The 17,841-nt window shown below is 40.9% G+C and overlaps 1 protein-coding gene and 1 long non-coding RNA gene across 2 annotated transcripts; both read left to right on the top strand.

The window, feature by feature from the left end:
• The first annotated feature begins 3,045 nt into the window (after window positions 1-3,045).
• Window positions 3,046-4,510, top strand: LOC121449057. Its single transcript, XR_005974475.1, has 3 exons — window positions 3,046-3,130; window positions 3,374-3,409; window positions 4,375-4,510. It is a non-coding gene; the product is annotated as an uncharacterized LOC121449057 (long non-coding RNA).
• Window positions 4,511-4,541: 31 nt separating this feature from the next.
• LOC121449834 (immunoglobulin alpha Fc receptor-like) lies at window positions 4,542-15,681 on the top strand. The gene is made up of 3 exons (XM_041654506.1): window positions 4,542-4,659; window positions 10,437-10,724; window positions 15,516-15,681. Exons 1-3 carry the CDS (start codon window positions 4,542-4,544, stop codon window positions 15,623-15,625), a joined length of 516 nt encoding a protein of 171 aa, XP_041510440.1. The 3' UTR covers window positions 15,626-15,681.
• The last annotated feature ends 2,160 nt before the right edge of the window (window positions 15,682-17,841 follow it).

Raw genomic sequence — 17,841 nt, 5'->3', positions numbered from 1 at the left:
TCCCATATTTCCTGAATGTTTTGTGATGAGAGTTTGTTGGACTTGCTGTTTTCTTTGATCAGAGCGTTTATTTTCTCTATGTTATCCTCAGAATCTGAGATTCTTTCTTCTATCTCTTGTATTCTGCTGGTTATGCTTGATTCTGTAGTCTCTATTCGTTTACCTAGATTTTCCATGTCCAGCCGGCCCTCTGTTTGTGTTTTCTTCTTTGCCTCCATTTCAGTTTTCAAGTCATGGACTGTTTCCTTTATCTGCTTGATTGTTTTTTTTTTTTGGTTTCCTAGGGTATCATTCACTGATTTACTCAATTCCTCGAACTTTCTATTATACTTCTCATCCATTTCTATAAGGGCGTTTTTTATATGCTGTTTAAGGGTGTCAATCACTTTCATGAAGTCAGTTTTTTCTACTTCTTCTTGATTAAGGTGTTCATGTCCTCCTGTTGTGGGGTCACTGCCTTCTGGTGGTTTCGTGTTGTTTTTCAGATTGTTGGGAGAATTCCTGCATTGGCCTCTGCCCATCTCTTCCTCCCAATACTCCCCTTTGGATCTTCTTTTACAGGATCAGGTCTTCTTGCCCACTGATGTACCTTCCCAGTGATGTCACTCCCCAGAGATGTTTCTCCACAATGATGTTTCACTCGGTGCCCAGATCGAAACTCCGTGCTGCTTGGTTAGCTCGCGAACAAAGGGCCCACCCTGCTCGCTGCCGGCAGGGTATGGGAACAAAGGAGCTACAGGCCACCCCTTTGACCTCCCGGTTCGGATTCGGTCCCAGCGTCCTAGCAGGCTGGGCAGGGAGGCGCTATGCCCCAAAGGAGGGAGGGAGGGAGGGAGACAGGGGGTGTGAAGATCTGGATGTAAGCTGAATGGGATAGGAAGAGAGAGGCGGTTTGGGCAGTATAGCCCCTGTAGGATAGCCAGGAAGTGTGGGCGGGCTGAGGTATTTTCCCAGCTGTGGCAGCACTCACTCACCACAATGATGTTTCACTCAGTGCCCAGATCGAAACTCTGCTGCTTGGTTAGCTCGCGAACAAAGGGCCCACCCCGCTCTCTGCGGGCAGGGTATGGGAACAAAGGAGCTACTGGCCACCCCTTTGACCTCCCGGTTCGGATTCGGTCCCAGCGTCCTAGCAGGCTGGGCAGGGAGGTGCTATGCCCCAAAGGAGGGAGGGAGGGAGGGAGACAGGGGTTGTGGGGATCTGGATGTAAGCTGAATGGGATAGGAAGAGAGAGGTGGTTTGGGCAGTATAGCCCCTGTAGGATGGCCAGGAAGTGTGGGCGGGCTGAGGTATGTTCCCAGCTGCCGCAGCACTCACTCACCACAATGATGTTTCACTCAGTGCCCAGATCGAAACTCCATGCTGCTTGGTTAGCTCGCGAACAAAGGGCCCACCCCGCTCGCTGCAGGCAGACTATGGGAACAAAGGAGCTACCGGCCACCCCTTTGTCCTCCAGGTTCGTATTGGGTCCCAGGTCCCAGCATCCTAGCAGGCTGGGCAGGGAGGCCCTATGCCCCAAAGGAGGGAGGGAAGGAGGGAGAGAGGGGTTGTGGGGATCTGGATGTAAGCTGAATGGGATAGGAAGAGAGAGGTGGTTTGGGCAGTATAGCCCCTGTTGGATGGCCAGGAAGTGTGGGCGGGCTGAGGTATGTTCCCAGCTGCCGCAGCACTCACTCACCACAATGATCTATTTGTAATAGCCAGAACCTGGAAACAAGCTAGATGCTCCTCAACTGAAGAATGGATAAAGAAAGTATGACACATTTACACATTAGAGTACTACTTAGTGGTAAAAAAAAGTACATCTTGAATTTTGCAAGCAAATGGATGGAAATAGAAAACCCTATCCTGAGTGAGGTAACCCAGACCTCAAAAATGAATATAGTATGTACTTACTCATAAGTGGATACTAGCCATAAACAAAGGATATTTAGCCAGTAATTCATGATCCTAGTGAAGCTAAGTAATGAGTTGAACCCATAGAAAATCATATATAGACAGTCCTTGGAATTGGAAACCGACAAGATCGCATGACAAAATTGGGAGCTTAGGGATGGGGGGAGGTAGAAGGAAGGGAAAAAGAGGAGGGGTGAGGAGAACATGAGGGAATGGGATAGTCGAGATTCAGGAAGGACAGACAGGAGAGCAAGGAAAGAGATGTCTTGATTGAGGGAGCCATTATGGGGTTAGCACGAAACCTGACCCTAGTAAAATGCTCAGGAATCTACAAGGATGACCCCAGCTAAAACCCTAAGCAATAGAAAAGAGGCAGCCTGAACTGGCCTTATGCTCTAGTCATACTGATGATTATCTTAAATATCACTATAGAACTTTCGTCCAACAACAGATGGAAACAGAGGCAGTGACACACATCAGAGAACTGGTCTGAGCTTCCAAGGTTCAGTTGAAGAGTGGAAGGAGTGAGAATATGAACAATGAGGTCATGGCCATGAGGGGTTCACCTACTGAGTCAGTTTGCCTGAGCTACTGGGAGTTCACTAACTCCAACTGGACTGGGAGTGAATGAGCATGGGACAAACTAGTCCCTCTGAATGTGGTTGCCTGTTTGTCCAGACTGAAGGGGCTACTGACAGTGGCACTGGGATTTGTCTCTTCTGCATGTACTAGCTTTTTTGGGATCCTATTCTCTTTGGATGTATGCCTGGCTCAGCCTAGATGTAGTAGGGAGGGCCTTAGACTTGTCACAGAGCAGGGTGCCTTGTTCTCCCTTAGGATTGGATGGGAGGGGGGAATGGTGTGGGGAGGGAGTGGGAATTTGGATTGGTATTTTTTTTAAGTAAAAAAATAAATAAAAAGCTGAAAAAAACAACAAAAAATAAAAATGCACCAAAGATTAAAAAAAAAGGTACAGGAAGTATATAGAGGAACTGTTGCTTAGCCCTGGGCTTTGGTGTCGAATTGAGTCAGCGTCAAGTCTTGAGAAAGAGCATATCCACTTTCTGTTTTGTACTGGGTGTCCTCATCCTGACAGCATTCCGGGCTACAGTTTCTTCTATCACGTAGCTGTGTTCCACTGTGCAGACTGTATCACCAGTTCTGTGTGCTGTTTCTGTGGAGATCTGGCATGAGACACTGCCATGGTCCTTGGAGCTGCTCTTCCTGGACTTGGTAAGTGTGACAGAGGTCATCATTTTTAGCTATCGTGGTAGTGAATACAGAGTCCCAGTTTTATAACCTGGGCTCCTCTCATAGAACTCTTCCTCTATGAAGACCTGGTCTGGTGGCTGCAGAGCAGTCTTCCTTGACTTTTAGTCTGTCCATTGCTACCTGGTCTTTTGTTCTGAGCTCTGGGATCTGGGTCAGTTTATAACAGGTCAGATTTCCCTCATCAGTCTTTTGCTCTCCTTTCAGTGTTTTTAATGTTGCAGAGGACCTGGGCACAGTATGGTGAGTCTGTTCTCTGTTTCATCCCTGGGGAACTAAGTTGGCTGGGAGTAGCATGAGAGGAGCTTGAAGCATCTTTTGCAGATCCTGAGAAGGGATTTTTCACTGGCAGCCACTGGCACACTTACTTAATGATCCGTACTTACTACTGTAGCCATCTCTGGGGTGGGGATTCTAGACTGTGCTCCAGCAAAGTCTGCATGATATGTATCTCAGAAGGATATTGAATAAATGGCACAGAGGAAGGGCACCTGCACACGTGTCCTCCTGAGGATATAGATATTTGATTTTGAATTTGTTTTCCCTTTTCCTCCTGTCTCTTCCCTCCTTGGCTTTGCCTTGTACTCTTGCAGATTCTGCCCTTGTTAAGGCTTGTCATCCATGAGACAGAGTTGAATAAAATATTGTTTAGTGTGTGTGTTGCATAGATGGGATTCATTTGTTTTCAGAGGCTCCGAGGCTTTGTGTAATTTTGGAGGTGGGAATAGTGTTTGGGTTTTTCATGGACACAAGAGACAAAGTCAGACATAGGTCATTGATTTGAATGGATTTCCTGTTGAATAACCCAGAGAAATGGGACGATTTGGTGATAAGAATGGCAGCCCACAGGGTTCATTCCTGGGCTGATAGGACACAAGTAGAGAAGCCACTGATAGAAATAAGGTATGAGGGTTATTCTGGCATTGTTTGGGAACAGTAAAGATGATTAGTCCTTTGGAACTAGGCCAGAGCACAATTCTGAAAATGACGACACTTCTCCCTGTTTAGTTTTCTTTCAACAGGACACAAGCTAGAGTTCTCTGGCAAGAAGGGACATCAACTGAGGAATTGTCCCCACCATACTGGCCTGTGGGCTTCTCTGTGGGGCATTTTGTTGATTACAATTGTTGTGGGAGTTACTCTGTAGTCCTTGAGAATGTGGCTCTCTTGATATCGGTTTATTTGCACTTTTTCCTGTGTCTCTCCAGGGCCACCACCCCAGCCTTCCATCTGGGCAGTTCCAGGAGCTGTGGTTTTCAAAGGTAGTGATGTGACCATCTTCTGCAGGATCCCTCCAGGAGTGACCATTGTGCGTCTATCCTGTCTTGTACCCAATACTGCGTTTTATGATGGGACCCCACAGGGAGCCCAGGAGATGATTGAATTCACTCTGAAGAATATAACACACAGTAATGCTGGGGTTTACTACTGTGAATACTTTAGGGGAGATGAATCGTCACGAAGTAGTGACAGTCTGGAGCTGGTGGTGACAGGTGAGTAATTGCCCAAGGACACGGTCCTTCAGGCTCAGTCTCTGATCCAACCTAACTAACCACATATGCCCCATCCCAGGCTCACTCTGCATCTCTGCTCCAATATAGTGATCTCTTCCCTCTCCTCTTCTCTCCTCTCCTCATTTCCTTTTTAATTTCCATTTTTCTTGACAACTTGATTTTCCTGAAAACTTGATTTTCACTTTTTTTTGAGACAAGTTCTCACATATTTCAGACTGTCCTCGAACTTACTGTGTAACCAAGCATAATCTTGAATTTATGATCTCTCTGCTTCTATTCTCCATTTCTTAATTGGGTTATTCAGAAGTTTAATGTCTAGTTTCTTGAGTTCTCTATATATTTTGGAGATCAGACCTTTGTTTGATGCGGGGTTGGTGAAGATCTTCTCCCATTCAGTAGGTTGCCTTTTTGTCTTAATGACAGTGTTCTTTGCTTACAGAAGCTCCACAGTTTCAGGAGGCCCCATTTATTTATGGTTGCTCTTATTGTCTGTGCTACTGGGGTTATACGTAGGAAGTGGTCTCCTGTGCCCATGCATTGAAGAATGTTTCCCTCTTTCTCTTCTATTAGGTTCAGAGTGGTAGGATTTATATTGAGGTCTTTAATCCATTTGGACTTGAGTTTTGTGCATGGTGTTAGATATGGATCTATTTTCATTCTTCTACAGGTTGACATCCAGTTATGCCAGAGCCATTTGTTAAAGATGCTTTCTTTCTTCCGTTGTATAATTTTAGCTCCTTTGTCAAGAATCAGGAGTTCATAGGTTTTTGGATTAATATCCGGGTCTTCAATTCTATTCCACTTGTCAACATCTCTATTTTTATGCCAATACCAAGCTGTTTTCATTATTGTGGCTCTGTAATAGAGTTTAATGTCAGGGATGGTAACGCCTCCGGAAGTTCCTTTATTGTGTAGGATCGTTTTGGTTATCCTGGATTTTTTGTTTTTCCACATAAAGTTGATTATTGTTTTCTCAAGGTCTGTGAAGAATTTTGTTGGGATTTAGATGGGGATTTCATTGAATCTATAGATTGCCTTTGGTAGGATTGCCATTTTCACTATGTTGATCCTTTCAATTCAAGAGCATGAGAGATCCTTCCATTTTTTGGTATTCTCTTCAATTTCTTTCTTTGAAGCCTTAAAGTTCTTTTCAAATATATCTTTCACTTCCTTGGTTAGTGATACCCCAAGATACTTATGCTATATGTGGCTATTGTGAAAGGTGATGTTTCTCTGATTTCCTTCTCTGCTGCTTTATCCTTTGTGTATAGAAGAGCTACGGATTTTTTTGAGTTGATCTTGTATCCTGCCACATCACTGAAGGTATCTATTAGCTGTAGATGTTCTCTGGTAGAGTTTTTGGGGTCACTTAAGGTACACTATCATATAATCTGCAAATAACAAAAATTTGACTTCTTCCTTTCCAATTCGAATTCCCTTGATCTCCTTATGTTGTCTTATTGCTATTGCCAGAGCTTCAAGTACTATTTTGAAGAGATATGGAGAGAGTGGACAGCCTTGTCTTGTTCCTGATTTTAGTGGAATGGCTTTGAGATTCTCTCCATTGAATTTGATATTTGCTCTCGGATTGTTGTATATTGCTTTTATTATATTTAGATATGATCATTGTATCCCTAATATCTTCAAGACCTTTATCATAAAGGTTTGTTGAATTTTGTCAAATGCCTTTTCAGTATCTAATGAAATGATCAGATAGGTTTTTTTCTTTCAGTTTATTTATCTGATGGATTCATTGATAGATTTTCATATGTTGAACCAGCCCTGCGTCTCTGGGATAAAGCTTACTTGATCATAATGGATGATTCTTTGATGTGTTCTTGGGTTTGGTTTGCCAATATTTTATTGAGAATTTTTGCCTCGATGTTCATGAGTGAGATTGGTCTGTAATTCTCTTTCTTGGTTGAGTCTTTATGTGGTTTTGGTATCAGAGTAACTGTAGCTTTATTAAAAGAGGTTGGCAATGATTCTTCTGTTTCTATTATGTGGAACACATTAAGGAGTATAGGTATCAGCTCTTCTTGGAAGTTCTGGTGAATTCTGCACTAAAACCATCTGGTCCTGGGCTCTTTTTCATTGGGAGGTTTCTGATGACAGCTTCTGTGTTCTCGCAACTTATATGTGTATTTAAGTTGTTCACCTAGTCTTGATTTAATTTTGGTATCTGGTATTTATCTAAAAAAGTGTCCATTTCTTTCACATTTTCCATTTTTTTGGCCTACAGGCTTTTGTAGTAAGATCTAATGATTCTCTGAATTTCCTCTGTGTCTGTGGTTATGTCCCCCTTTTCATTTCTGATCTTGTTAATTTGAGTGTTTTCTCTCTGCCTTTTGATTAGTTTGGATAAGGGATTGTCAATCTTGTTAATTATCTCAAAGAACCAGCTCTTTGTTTCATTGATTCTTTGGGTTGTTTTCTGTGTTTCTATTTAGTTGATTTCAGCCCTCAGTTTGATTATTTCCAGTCTTCTACTCCTCCTAGGTGAGTCTGCTTTTTTTTTTCTAGAGCTTTTAGGTGTGCTGTTAAGTCTCTAATGTGAGCTTTTTCCATTTTCTTAGTGCTATGAACTTTCCTCTTAGCACTGCTTTCATAGTGTCCCAAAGGTTTGGGTATGTTGTGTCTTCATTTTCGCTGAATTCAAGGAAGACTTTAATTTCTTTTTCTATTTCTTCCTTGGTCCAGTAGTGGATTGGTAGTTGACTGTTTAGTTTCCATGAGTTTGTGGGCTTTCTGGGGTTGGAATTGTTGTCAAATTCTAATTTTACTCCATGGTAATCCAATAAGACATAGGTGGTTACTCCAATTATTTTGTATCTCTGGATGCTTGCTTTGTTGCTGAGTATGTGATCAATTTTCAAGAAGGTTCCATGAGATGCTGAGAAGAAGTTATATTCTTTCCTATTTGGGTGGAATGTTCTATAGGTGTCTGTTAAGTCCATTTGATTCCTTACATCTGTTAGTTCTCTTATTTCTCTGTTAAGTTTCTGTCTGTTTGATCTGTCCATTGGTGAGAGAAGAGTGTTGAAATCTCCTACTATTAATGTGTGGGGCTTGATGTGTGATTTTAGTTCTAGTAATGTTTCTTTTACATATTTGGGTGCTTTTACATTAGGGGCATAGATATTCAGGATTGAGACTTCATCAATCCTGATGAACTGTTCCTGTTACAAGTATAAAATGTCTTCTCCATCTCTTCAGATTGATTTTAATTAAAATCAAATTTGTTAAGTTTTTGGATAGTCACACCTGCCTGTTTCTTAGGTCCGTTTGCTTGGAAAACCTTTTTCCAACCCTTAACTCTGAGGTAGTGTCTGTCTTTGAGGTTGAGGTGTGTTTCTTCTAAACAGCAGAATGTTGGATCCTGTTTTCGTATCCATTCTCTTAACCTCTGCCTTTTTATAGGTGAATTGAGTCCATTGACATTAAGCGGTATTAATGACCATTGGCTGTTAACTTCGGTTATTTTTTTTTGGTGGTAGTGTTTGTGTGTTTCTCTTCTTTGAGTTGTGTTGGTGGAGGGTTGTCAGATGTCTGTGTTATTATGGGTATTTTTGACTTCCTTTGGTTGTGGTTTTTCTTCTAGTACATTCTGAAAGGCTATGTCTTGTTTAAATCTGTTTTTGTCCTGGAATATCTTATTTTCTCCATCAAGGGTGAATGCAAGCTTTGCTGGGTATAGTAGTCTGGGTTTGCATCCATGGTCTTTTAGTGTCTGCAGCACATCTATCCAAGACCTTCTGGCTTTCATGGTTTCCATTGAGAAGTCAGGTTTAATTCTGATAGGTTTACCTTATATGTTACTTGTCCTTTTTCCTTTGAATCTCTTAACATTCTTTCTTTATTCTGTATGTTTTGTGTTTTGATTATTACTGGTGAGGGGATTTTTTTTTGATCCAGTATATTGGGCATTCTGTAAGCTTCTTGAACCTTCATATAAATATTCTTCTTTAAGTTGGGAAAGTTTTCTTCTATAATTTTGTTGAATATATTTTCTGTGCCTTTGTGCTGGCTTTCTTCCCTTTCTTCTACTCTTACTATTGTTAGGTTTGGTCTTTTCATGGTGTCCCAGATTTCCTGGATGTTTTGTGTTAAGAATTTGTTGGATTTCCTGTTTTCTTTGATCAATGAGTCTATTTCCTTTATTGTATCCTCAGCGCCTGAGATTCTCTCTTCTATCCCTTGTATTCTGTTGGTTATACTTGTCTCATAGTACCTGTTTGTTTACTCAAATTTTCCATATCCAGCCAATCCTTGGTTTGTATTTTCTTTATTACCTCCATTTTGCTCTTCAAGTCTTGAACTGTTTCCTTCACCTGTTTTTTTTTGTTTTTGTTTTTTGGGTATCTTTGAGGGATTTATTAATTTTTTTCTAGCTGTTTGTTTGCCTTTTCTTCTATTTTTTAAGGGAGTTTTTCACTTCCTGTTTAAAGGTCTCCATCATTTTCATAAGGTTACATTTAACGTAGATTTCTTCTCCTTTTGCGTTAGGATGTTCAAATCTTGTTGTGTGTTCGCTGGATTCTGGTGTTATCATGTTGCTTTTCAGGATTTCGAAGGAATTCTTGTATTGGCACCTGTTCATCTCTTCCTCTATGGATCTGCTCAGCATTGGTGCAGGGACTTTTGCTGGGCTCCAAGGACCTTGCAGACAAAAAGGCAGGCTTGGGAGGCAGGATGGGAAGATATAAAGAAGCCCCAGTGGCAGGAGCACTCCCTGCTGGCTCCCTGGACCCCTCAGCCCTATGGCAGGCTGAGTTGGGGGATCCAAGGACCTTGCAGATGAAAAGGAGTGCTTGGGGGCAGGGTGAAATGTGATAAAGAAAGCCAGCAGCCTGGAACACACCCTGCTGAATGACCAGAAAAGCCCAGGTAATTGGAAGGTGCCTGGGCTTTTCCATGGACCTTGCAGATAAAAAGGCAGGCTTGGGAGTCAGGATGGGAGGATAAGAATAAGCTCCAGTGGCAGTAGCACTCCCTACGGGATCCTCAGACCTCTCAGCCCCCCTTTATTTTTCAAACGTATTTTATTTAATTAATAGTTCATGCCCTTAATCTCCCCAACTCCCGTCTACCCCTATTGCCATCCACCTTTCCCCTGTCTCCATTCAGAAAGGGGCAGACCTCCCATGGGCTTGAACAAAGTCTGGCACATCAAATTGAGGTAGGACTGAGCTCCTCCCCTATATCAAGCCTGGGCAAAGTAATCCAGCATGGGAACAGGTTCCCAAAAGTCAGCTAAGTGCCAGGGACAGTTCCTGATCTCACTGCTAGGAGCATTACAAACAGACCAAACTACACAACTACACAACATGCAGAGTGCCTAGGCTGCTCCCATGCAGGCTCCCTAACTGTTGGTCCATGGTCCATGGTCTCACATGAACTCAGGTAAGCTATCTCTGTGGGCTCCCCCATCATGACCCTGACCCTCTGGATCATACAATACTTCCCCTATTTCTTCAAGGGACTTCCAGAGCTGGGAACAGTGCTAGGCTATGGATCTCTGCATCTGCTTCCATCAGTTACTAGGTGAAGGCTCTCTGATGACAGTTAGGGTAGTCACCAATCTGATTATAGTATATGGCCAGTGCAGGTACCCTTTTCACTATTGCTAGGAGCCTTAGCTGGGGACAAGCAGGTTGTTTTTAAACTCAAAAATATCTACCTGCTTCTGCCTCCTGAGTGCTAGGATTAAAGGCCTATGTTACAAAGACCAGCTAATAGAATCTTTTTACTTCCAGGCATTTACAATGAGAAGCCATTCCTTTCTGCTGATGCAGGACCTCAGGAAATCTCAAAAAGAAATGTGACTCTCCTCTGTCACACGCATACTTCCTTTGACACCTTCATCCTCTGCAGAGGTGGAAATGCCTCCTTTCCCCAGAGCTGCTCACGTCAGGACCACAACACATTTCTCATCTCCCCTGTGAGGCCAGGGCACAGGAGGACCTACAGATGCTTCGCCTCTCTCAAACACAGTTCCTACTTGTGGTCAGTGCCTAGTGATCTGCTTGAGTTTTCAATCCCAGGTAAGTATGTCTGGTTCTTGTTTCTTATCTTGGACAGGAGGTCTCAAGGGATTCCTGTGGGATATATCAGTTCCACTTTATGTCCCCTGTGTGCCACATGCTCTTCTGACTGAAATTGCTCTATTTGTGTTATGGGCTCTGAGCATTATGTGTTGATTATATTATTTTGGGGACATATTCATCTGGGAAATAGTTTTCTTCATCTGTTCATAATGAGAATCATCTTTCAGAATGTTCCTTTCTGAGCTACATGTGTGACAAGTACATCACTAGCCGATGGTGACAGAAAAATTGAAAGAGTATCTGCTAATTTTTCCATTAATGACAGTTTTTTAGATCTCAAGAGATCATCTTGTTTTTTTTCCTTAACCTTTTTGGTTATAATATTTCATTTTCTCCCCTTCTTTCTTTTTCCGTAAACCCTCCCATGTACCCCTCCTTGTTCTCTTTCAAATCCATGGCTTATTTTTACATTAATTATATATACATCAGTGTATATGGATGAATATATTTTTGGCATAATCTGCTTATTCTGTGTAATGTGATTATATGTATGTTTGTAGAGCTGAGCATTGGTATTGAATAATTAATTCATGTTTTCTTCCTTGGGGAAGACTATTCCCCCACTCTCAGAATCCCTAGTTCCTTATAGTCATTTATGTCGAGTTGAGGCCTCCTGGGCTTTCTCCCATCCACTATGGCATGTCTATCTTGTTGTAATTGTCCAGCTCAAGTTTAGGTTGCTGTCTTGGTGAAACTTCATATATATTGCTTCTGACATTAGTAGGAGACACAATCTCAAAACAAACTCCCTGATCCATTGGCTCCAACAATCTTTCTTCCCCTCTTTCACAATGCACGACTTGTTTTGTAGATGTATCTATTGTGACTGAGCTCCACAACTCTGCATTTTGGTTTGTTGTATTTGTAATTGTATATGTAATGTAACTTTTTAATGGTCTTCATCTCTTGCATAAGGAAATTTTCTTGATGAGGGACTGGTGTAGGAAATATTTCTGTATATGTGTTGCTTTTATTGGTTAATGAATAAAGAAGCTGCCTTGGCCTGTGGTAGGTCAGAGTAGAGCTAGGCAGGGGAAGGAGGGAACTAAACTGAATGCTGGGAGAAAAGAAGGTGTAGTTGCAAAAAGCCATGTAGCCTCTATCGGGGACAAACATCTGTGCTGGAGCACACTGAAACTTTGTCAGTAGGCCACGATCTCATGGTAATATACATATTAATAGAAATTGATCAATTTAAGATATAATAGTAATCCAGAAATATGCTTAGGCTATTGGCTGAACAGTATTGCAAATTATATAGTTTCTGTGTGACTATTTCATGGTCTGGCAGCTGGGAACAAACAAGTGTCCCCCACTATAAGGAACATGTACTACACTTACTGTCCCACCACCCTTTGGTTATCATGGTACCACCTCTGAACAGTCATCAGTCCAGTGGAGAATGGAGGAAACATTTTTTTGAGTGTTAATTTTGCTTTTTTTATTTTAAAATAATTTTAAAAAATTTTTATTTACATTCCAATTACAGTTCTCCCTTCCACCCCTCCTCCTACCCGTCCTCATTTTCCTCCTATCCCACCCCATCTAATCCTTCCAAATGGTAAGGGCTCCCATGGGGAGTCAACAAAGTCTGGCAGAATGTAGGAAACATTAACAGAAGAAAACTTACATTTCTCGATAGAGGGGACTTATTTCTTTATATCTTAGAACTCCTGGTCCTTTGGGATGTCTTGGGGTTTTAAGAGACTGAACATGTTTCAGGTATGGGGAATAAAGTGGGCAGGGCCATGGAAGTTCAACTTGGGAACATACTTGAGATAGAATCTTGGGATAGAAAATATCAAGTGAGAAATTCCATGTGGGATATAGAAGGGAATGATGCATGATGAGTTTCTGTGTGAGCAGGTGGTGTACAGCGGTCTTGTTGGGGTCTGCACATTTTTAGACATCTACTTTCATGTAGTATTTTTTGATGAAGCTTAATTTTACTGGTGCATCCAAAAAATCCTCTTTGATATTTAGAATTATATATACAATGGGATTTTTGAGATTTATATTTTGTAGACACTTAGCATACATCTCAACAGAGCTACAAATTGGAAAGCATCCATTCATCCCCCTCACATCTATCCTTATGAGACAGAGAGCCCATCTGTTTCTTTTGAGCAGTAATTCTTCAGGGATCTTCTTTGCTGTCAGTTCTCACATGGTTCATCATTCAACCATCTTTTGTGTTTCTCTTCTTCTTTTTTTTAATGTGAGTGGTATATGGTGTATGTACATGAGGCTGTGGGTGTTATTCAGTTTGTTTATATGGTGGATCACATTGACAGATTTTTATATGTTGAACCATCCCTACATCTCTGGGATAAAGTCGACTTTATCATGGTAGATGATGGTTCTTTGGATTTGATAATTCTCTGGATTTCCTCCATGTCTCTTGTTATGTCCCCCCTTTTATTTCTGATTTTGTTAATTTGGATATTCTGTCTCTGTCTTTTGGTTAGTTTGGATAAAGGTTTGTCTATTTTTTTTGATTTTCTTGAAGAACCAACTCTGTCTCATTGATCCTTTGTATTGTTTTCTATGTTTCTATTTTGTTGATTTCCGCTTTCAATTTGTTTATTTCCTGCTGTATAGTTCTCTTGGGTGAGTTTTCTTTTGTTCTAAAATTTTCAAATGTTCTGTTAATTTACTAGTGTGGGATTTTTCCAGCTTCTTTATGTAAGTGTTTAGTACTATGAAGTTTCCTTTAACACTGCTTTCATTGTGCCCCATAAATTTCGGTATGTTGTGTGGTCATTTTCATTGAATTTCAGGAAGTCTTTAATTTCTCCCTTTATTTCTTCCTTGAGTCATTGCTGATTCAGGTGAGAATTGTTTAATTTTCATATGTTTGTGGGTTTTCTGGAATTAGTGTTGCTGTTGAATTCTAGTTTTAAGCCATGGTGTTATTCCATTTTTTTTTGTATCTGTTGAGGTTTGTTTCGTTACCAAGTATGTGGTTGTTTTTTGATAAGGAGCTGAGAAGAAGGTATATTCTTTTCTGTTTGGATGGAATATTCTATAGATATCTGTTAAGTCCATTTGAATCATAATATCTGTTAGTTCCCTTATTTCTCTGTTCATTTTTTTGTCTGACTGACCTGTCCATTGGTGAGAGTGGAGTGTTGAAGTATCCCACTATTAGTGTGTGGGGTTTAATGTATGATTTAAGCTTTAGAAGTGTTTCCTTTTATATAATGGTGCCCTTGTATTTGGGACATAGATGTTCAGTATTGAGATTTCCTCCTGAAGAATTTTTCATGTGACTAATATGAAATGTCCTTCTTTGTCTCTTCTGATTGGCTTTAGGTTGAAGTCTATTTTGTTAGATATTAGGATCACTACCCCAGCTTATTTCTTGTATTTTCACAGACATATCTTTCTTTAGATTGGGAAAGTTTTCTTCTATGATTTTATTAAATATATTTTCTGTGCTTTTGAGTTGAACTCCTTCTCCTTCTTCTATACCTATTAGTCTTAGGTTTGGTCTTTTCTTGGTGTCCCATATTTCCTGGATATTTTGGGTTAAGCTTTTGTTAGATTTAATGTTTCCTTTGACTGAAGAGTCTATTTCTTCTATTGTATCTTCAGCGCTTGAGATTCTCATGCCATACAGTAACCTTTTATATCTGCACTCAGAGAGTTCTCAAGATATGTCAGTCAAGTGGGATGCAGCAATTCCACTGTGTTTCAGTGTGTTGAATGTTGCAGAGTGCACCACTCTCCTGTCTGGAATCATGTCATCTGTATTCTGGAATCTGAAGGTTATCTGTTAATTATGTGAAATTAGGGCATATGCAGGTATGTCCTTTTGTAGAAGAGACATCATTACACATCATGATGTGTAGTATTCTACCCAGTTCCTGACTGTGTCACCTACTGTAGTGTGTGTACACTTGAACACACAGAAACACACACACCTCTTGCTAGCTAATAGTGATAGAGAATTTGAGAGTGCCTATGTTATTTACTCATTCTAGAAGATTTGAATCTTTGTCTTATATCTCATTTTATGAGCTCAGTGTTACATATGAATAGCCATCACAGTAGCGGAGAAGGTATAAAGATATTTGCTGAAGAGAACAAGAGGAATTTTAATCAGGAATTGTAGGGTTATATAGGGAGAGAAGAGATCCAGACTCCATGATGGATAAGATTCAGATCTCTATCCTTAGCTTATCCAGTGAGTTGGTATGTTTCAGAGTTTCAGTGGAGGGGACATTTGGGTATGGAGACTAGGGGCACAGATGTGTTCTCTAAGAACTGTAGTGCAAGTATGAGTTTTAACTTTGTAAATACAATCTGTGTCCTAAGTAGTTAATGAGAAGAGCGGTATCACAGATTCTAGTGAATATACCAGAACCAAAAAGCCATGGCAACTGTATCCTAGCAATCAGCACCAATCCTCTTTAGATAGACTGTAATGATTTTGGTACAGGTTCAACATGCATGTCTTTTATTGCTTTGCTGCGAAGAAATATGATCCTTGCCTGATTCTGACATTGTAGAAATTGCAGTCGCTGAGTTTTGTAATCTATCTGCCTCAAGATCATCCAACCAAAAAGCCCCTCCTTAGTTGTCTGTGTGTTTGGCAGAAGGGGTCTTTCTAACTCATGTAGAGATGTATTCTAAGACCAAATGTAGTTTTCATTAGAGAAAAAACATGAACAAATAAATTGATACAATTGACATAAAATTTTTAAATATTTTTTTTCTCCACAGTGTCAAATTACAGATTAGAGAATTATATCCGGCTCATCCTGGCTATCATCATCCTGTTAGGTCTTGGGTCTCTATTGCTGGATGCTTGGAGCAGCAGAGAGAGCCCATGAGGTCTTCAGAGTCCTAACCTGAAAGCCTAGCTACACCTTCCTACACCTCATCAAAATGCTGGCAATAAAGAGTCTAAGAGGAGTTGGATCTCTCTGCTGTGTATTCAATGTCTGGAGATGTGGCACAAATCTTGTGATGTGACTGGAATTTCAGAATTTTTTTGTGTGGTTTTTGAAGGTGAGCTGGCCCAAGTGTCAGATGACTGTTTTTCTCTTCTATTTCCTGTGGGGCATATCTGTGTAGTTCCCATCCCTCATTTCTTATTTCTCTTCATATGATTGACTTCTTCTTCTTTGTTCCCTGCTATCCTGTGGACATGCTACTTTGGAACGTGAGTGAATTGCATTGTTGACATGAGCATATCCATGTCATGGATTCCAACCCCCCGCCCCTAGACACTTGGGAATGCCAAATCCTTCCCCTGGTCCTTATGTAGATATTGATAGTGAGTGTAGTAAGTGCCATTTGCAGCTTCTTCATCCATGCTGACTGAAGCCTTAGACGTTCTCCTATGGAGAAGCCCTATGATGGGAGCTAACCTATCTCCCCATTCCTGACATATATAACATCAGCAGCTCAATGAGTTCCCAATTTGCTTGTGCATCTCCATAAGAGAGAGTACTTACTGTCCACATGACCCCAGCCTTACTTCTTTCACTTGAGTCTTCTTTCTTGATGTCTTTCCCCTCAAGCCAGATTCTTAAAATTAACTGCTTATGTTGCATCTCTACCCCAGCTCATGCTAGGAGTTCCCCACTCTGTCTTGTTCTCTCACTACGCTCCTTCACCTTTGACCCTGTGAGCAGCATCCATCCTTCAGTGTGAGTTTTCTTGTCAAGAACAGCACTTCTTTCTTAGATTTATCTTTTGAGCAGCAATTGTATTAATTGAGATATTTTATTACATTTGTGGCATTAGACTTTATACTCATCACTTTTCTAGTGCTTTCCTGTACTTTCTCGCTCCTCTAGCTCTTTTTCTTTCTACCCACACTGATATCTTAGTTTTTACACTTTGTCATCATTTCTTTTTCTCCCTCTTCTAAGATCTTTGAGAATCATACAGTGACTTTTGATTTCATATAATTCCTACTAGAGGAGACTAATTCCCTTAACCCCAGTTACATACTTTTATATGGATATATGTATATGTGTATACACATACATCTATATATACATGAAATATTTAGGAAGCTTATCAATTTTATGGATTTCTAATGGCTTTTTCAAACATTCTTTTTTTTTAAGACAGAGTTTCTCTGTAGCTTTGGGGTCTTTTCTGGATCTAGATCTTGGAGACCAGGTTGGCTTTGAACTCACAGAGATCTGCTGGGATTAAAGGCATGTGCCACCACTGCCTGGCTCAAACATCTTTTTAAAAGCTAAACATTCTGTACTTTCCTTCTGCCCTATGTTCTCAATCCTCTTACTGATCAACTCCCCCTCCCCATTTTCTGTATTTCCCTTCACCATCATCTGTGTTGTGCTCTGCCACCTCCTTTAGTATTGTTTTTTTCACCATACTGACGGTCCCGTTCTATTTCTCTGGATACTTCAGCAGGTACGTCAAATTAAATACAGCAGCACATGTAAATACACCACATTGAGATACACAAATAAGTGAGAACATGCAACATTTGTCATTTTAGGTCTGGATTAATTCACTTAGTATAATGATTTCCACCTCCGCCTGCATACGTGCAAATTGCCATTTTCTTTACAGCTGAGTAAAATCCCATAGTGTATAGAGATCTGTCTTAGTCACTATTTATTGCTGTGAAGTTTCCCCATGACCAAAGGAACTCTTTTGAAGGAAAAATTTAATTGGGGCTTAATTAGAGTATCAGAGGTTTAGTCCATTGTCATCATGGCATAGAAGTATGGCGGTACACAGGGAGACATTGGAGCAGTAGCTGAGAACTACAGCCTCATCCATGTGCAGAGCGGGAGATTTTTGACTTGCATAGGCTTTTGAAATCTCAAAGCTTACCCCATAGTTCCTTATCCTTTCAGATAGTGTCCCGTCCTGGGGACCAAGCTTTCAAACCTATGAGCCTATGGGGACCATCCTTATTCAAACCTGCATGCTTCATTCCCTTGACTTGGCATTTGTACACATGGCCATCACAGCTGCTTCTGTGCACCTGGCCATCACAGCTGCTTCTGTGCACCTGGCCATCACAGCTGCTTCTGTGCTCCTGGCCATCACAGCTGCT

Source organism: Microtus oregoni, unplaced genomic scaffold, assembly GCF_018167655.1.
Source record: "Microtus oregoni isolate MIOR12 unplaced genomic scaffold, Mior012 000006F_ref0000085, whole genome shotgun sequence".
Taxonomy (NCBI): domain Eukaryota; kingdom Metazoa; phylum Chordata; class Mammalia; order Rodentia; family Cricetidae; genus Microtus; species Microtus oregoni.
The sequence above is the reverse complement of the archived record's forward strand: the minus strand, read 5'-3'. Positions and strand labels throughout refer to the sequence as shown.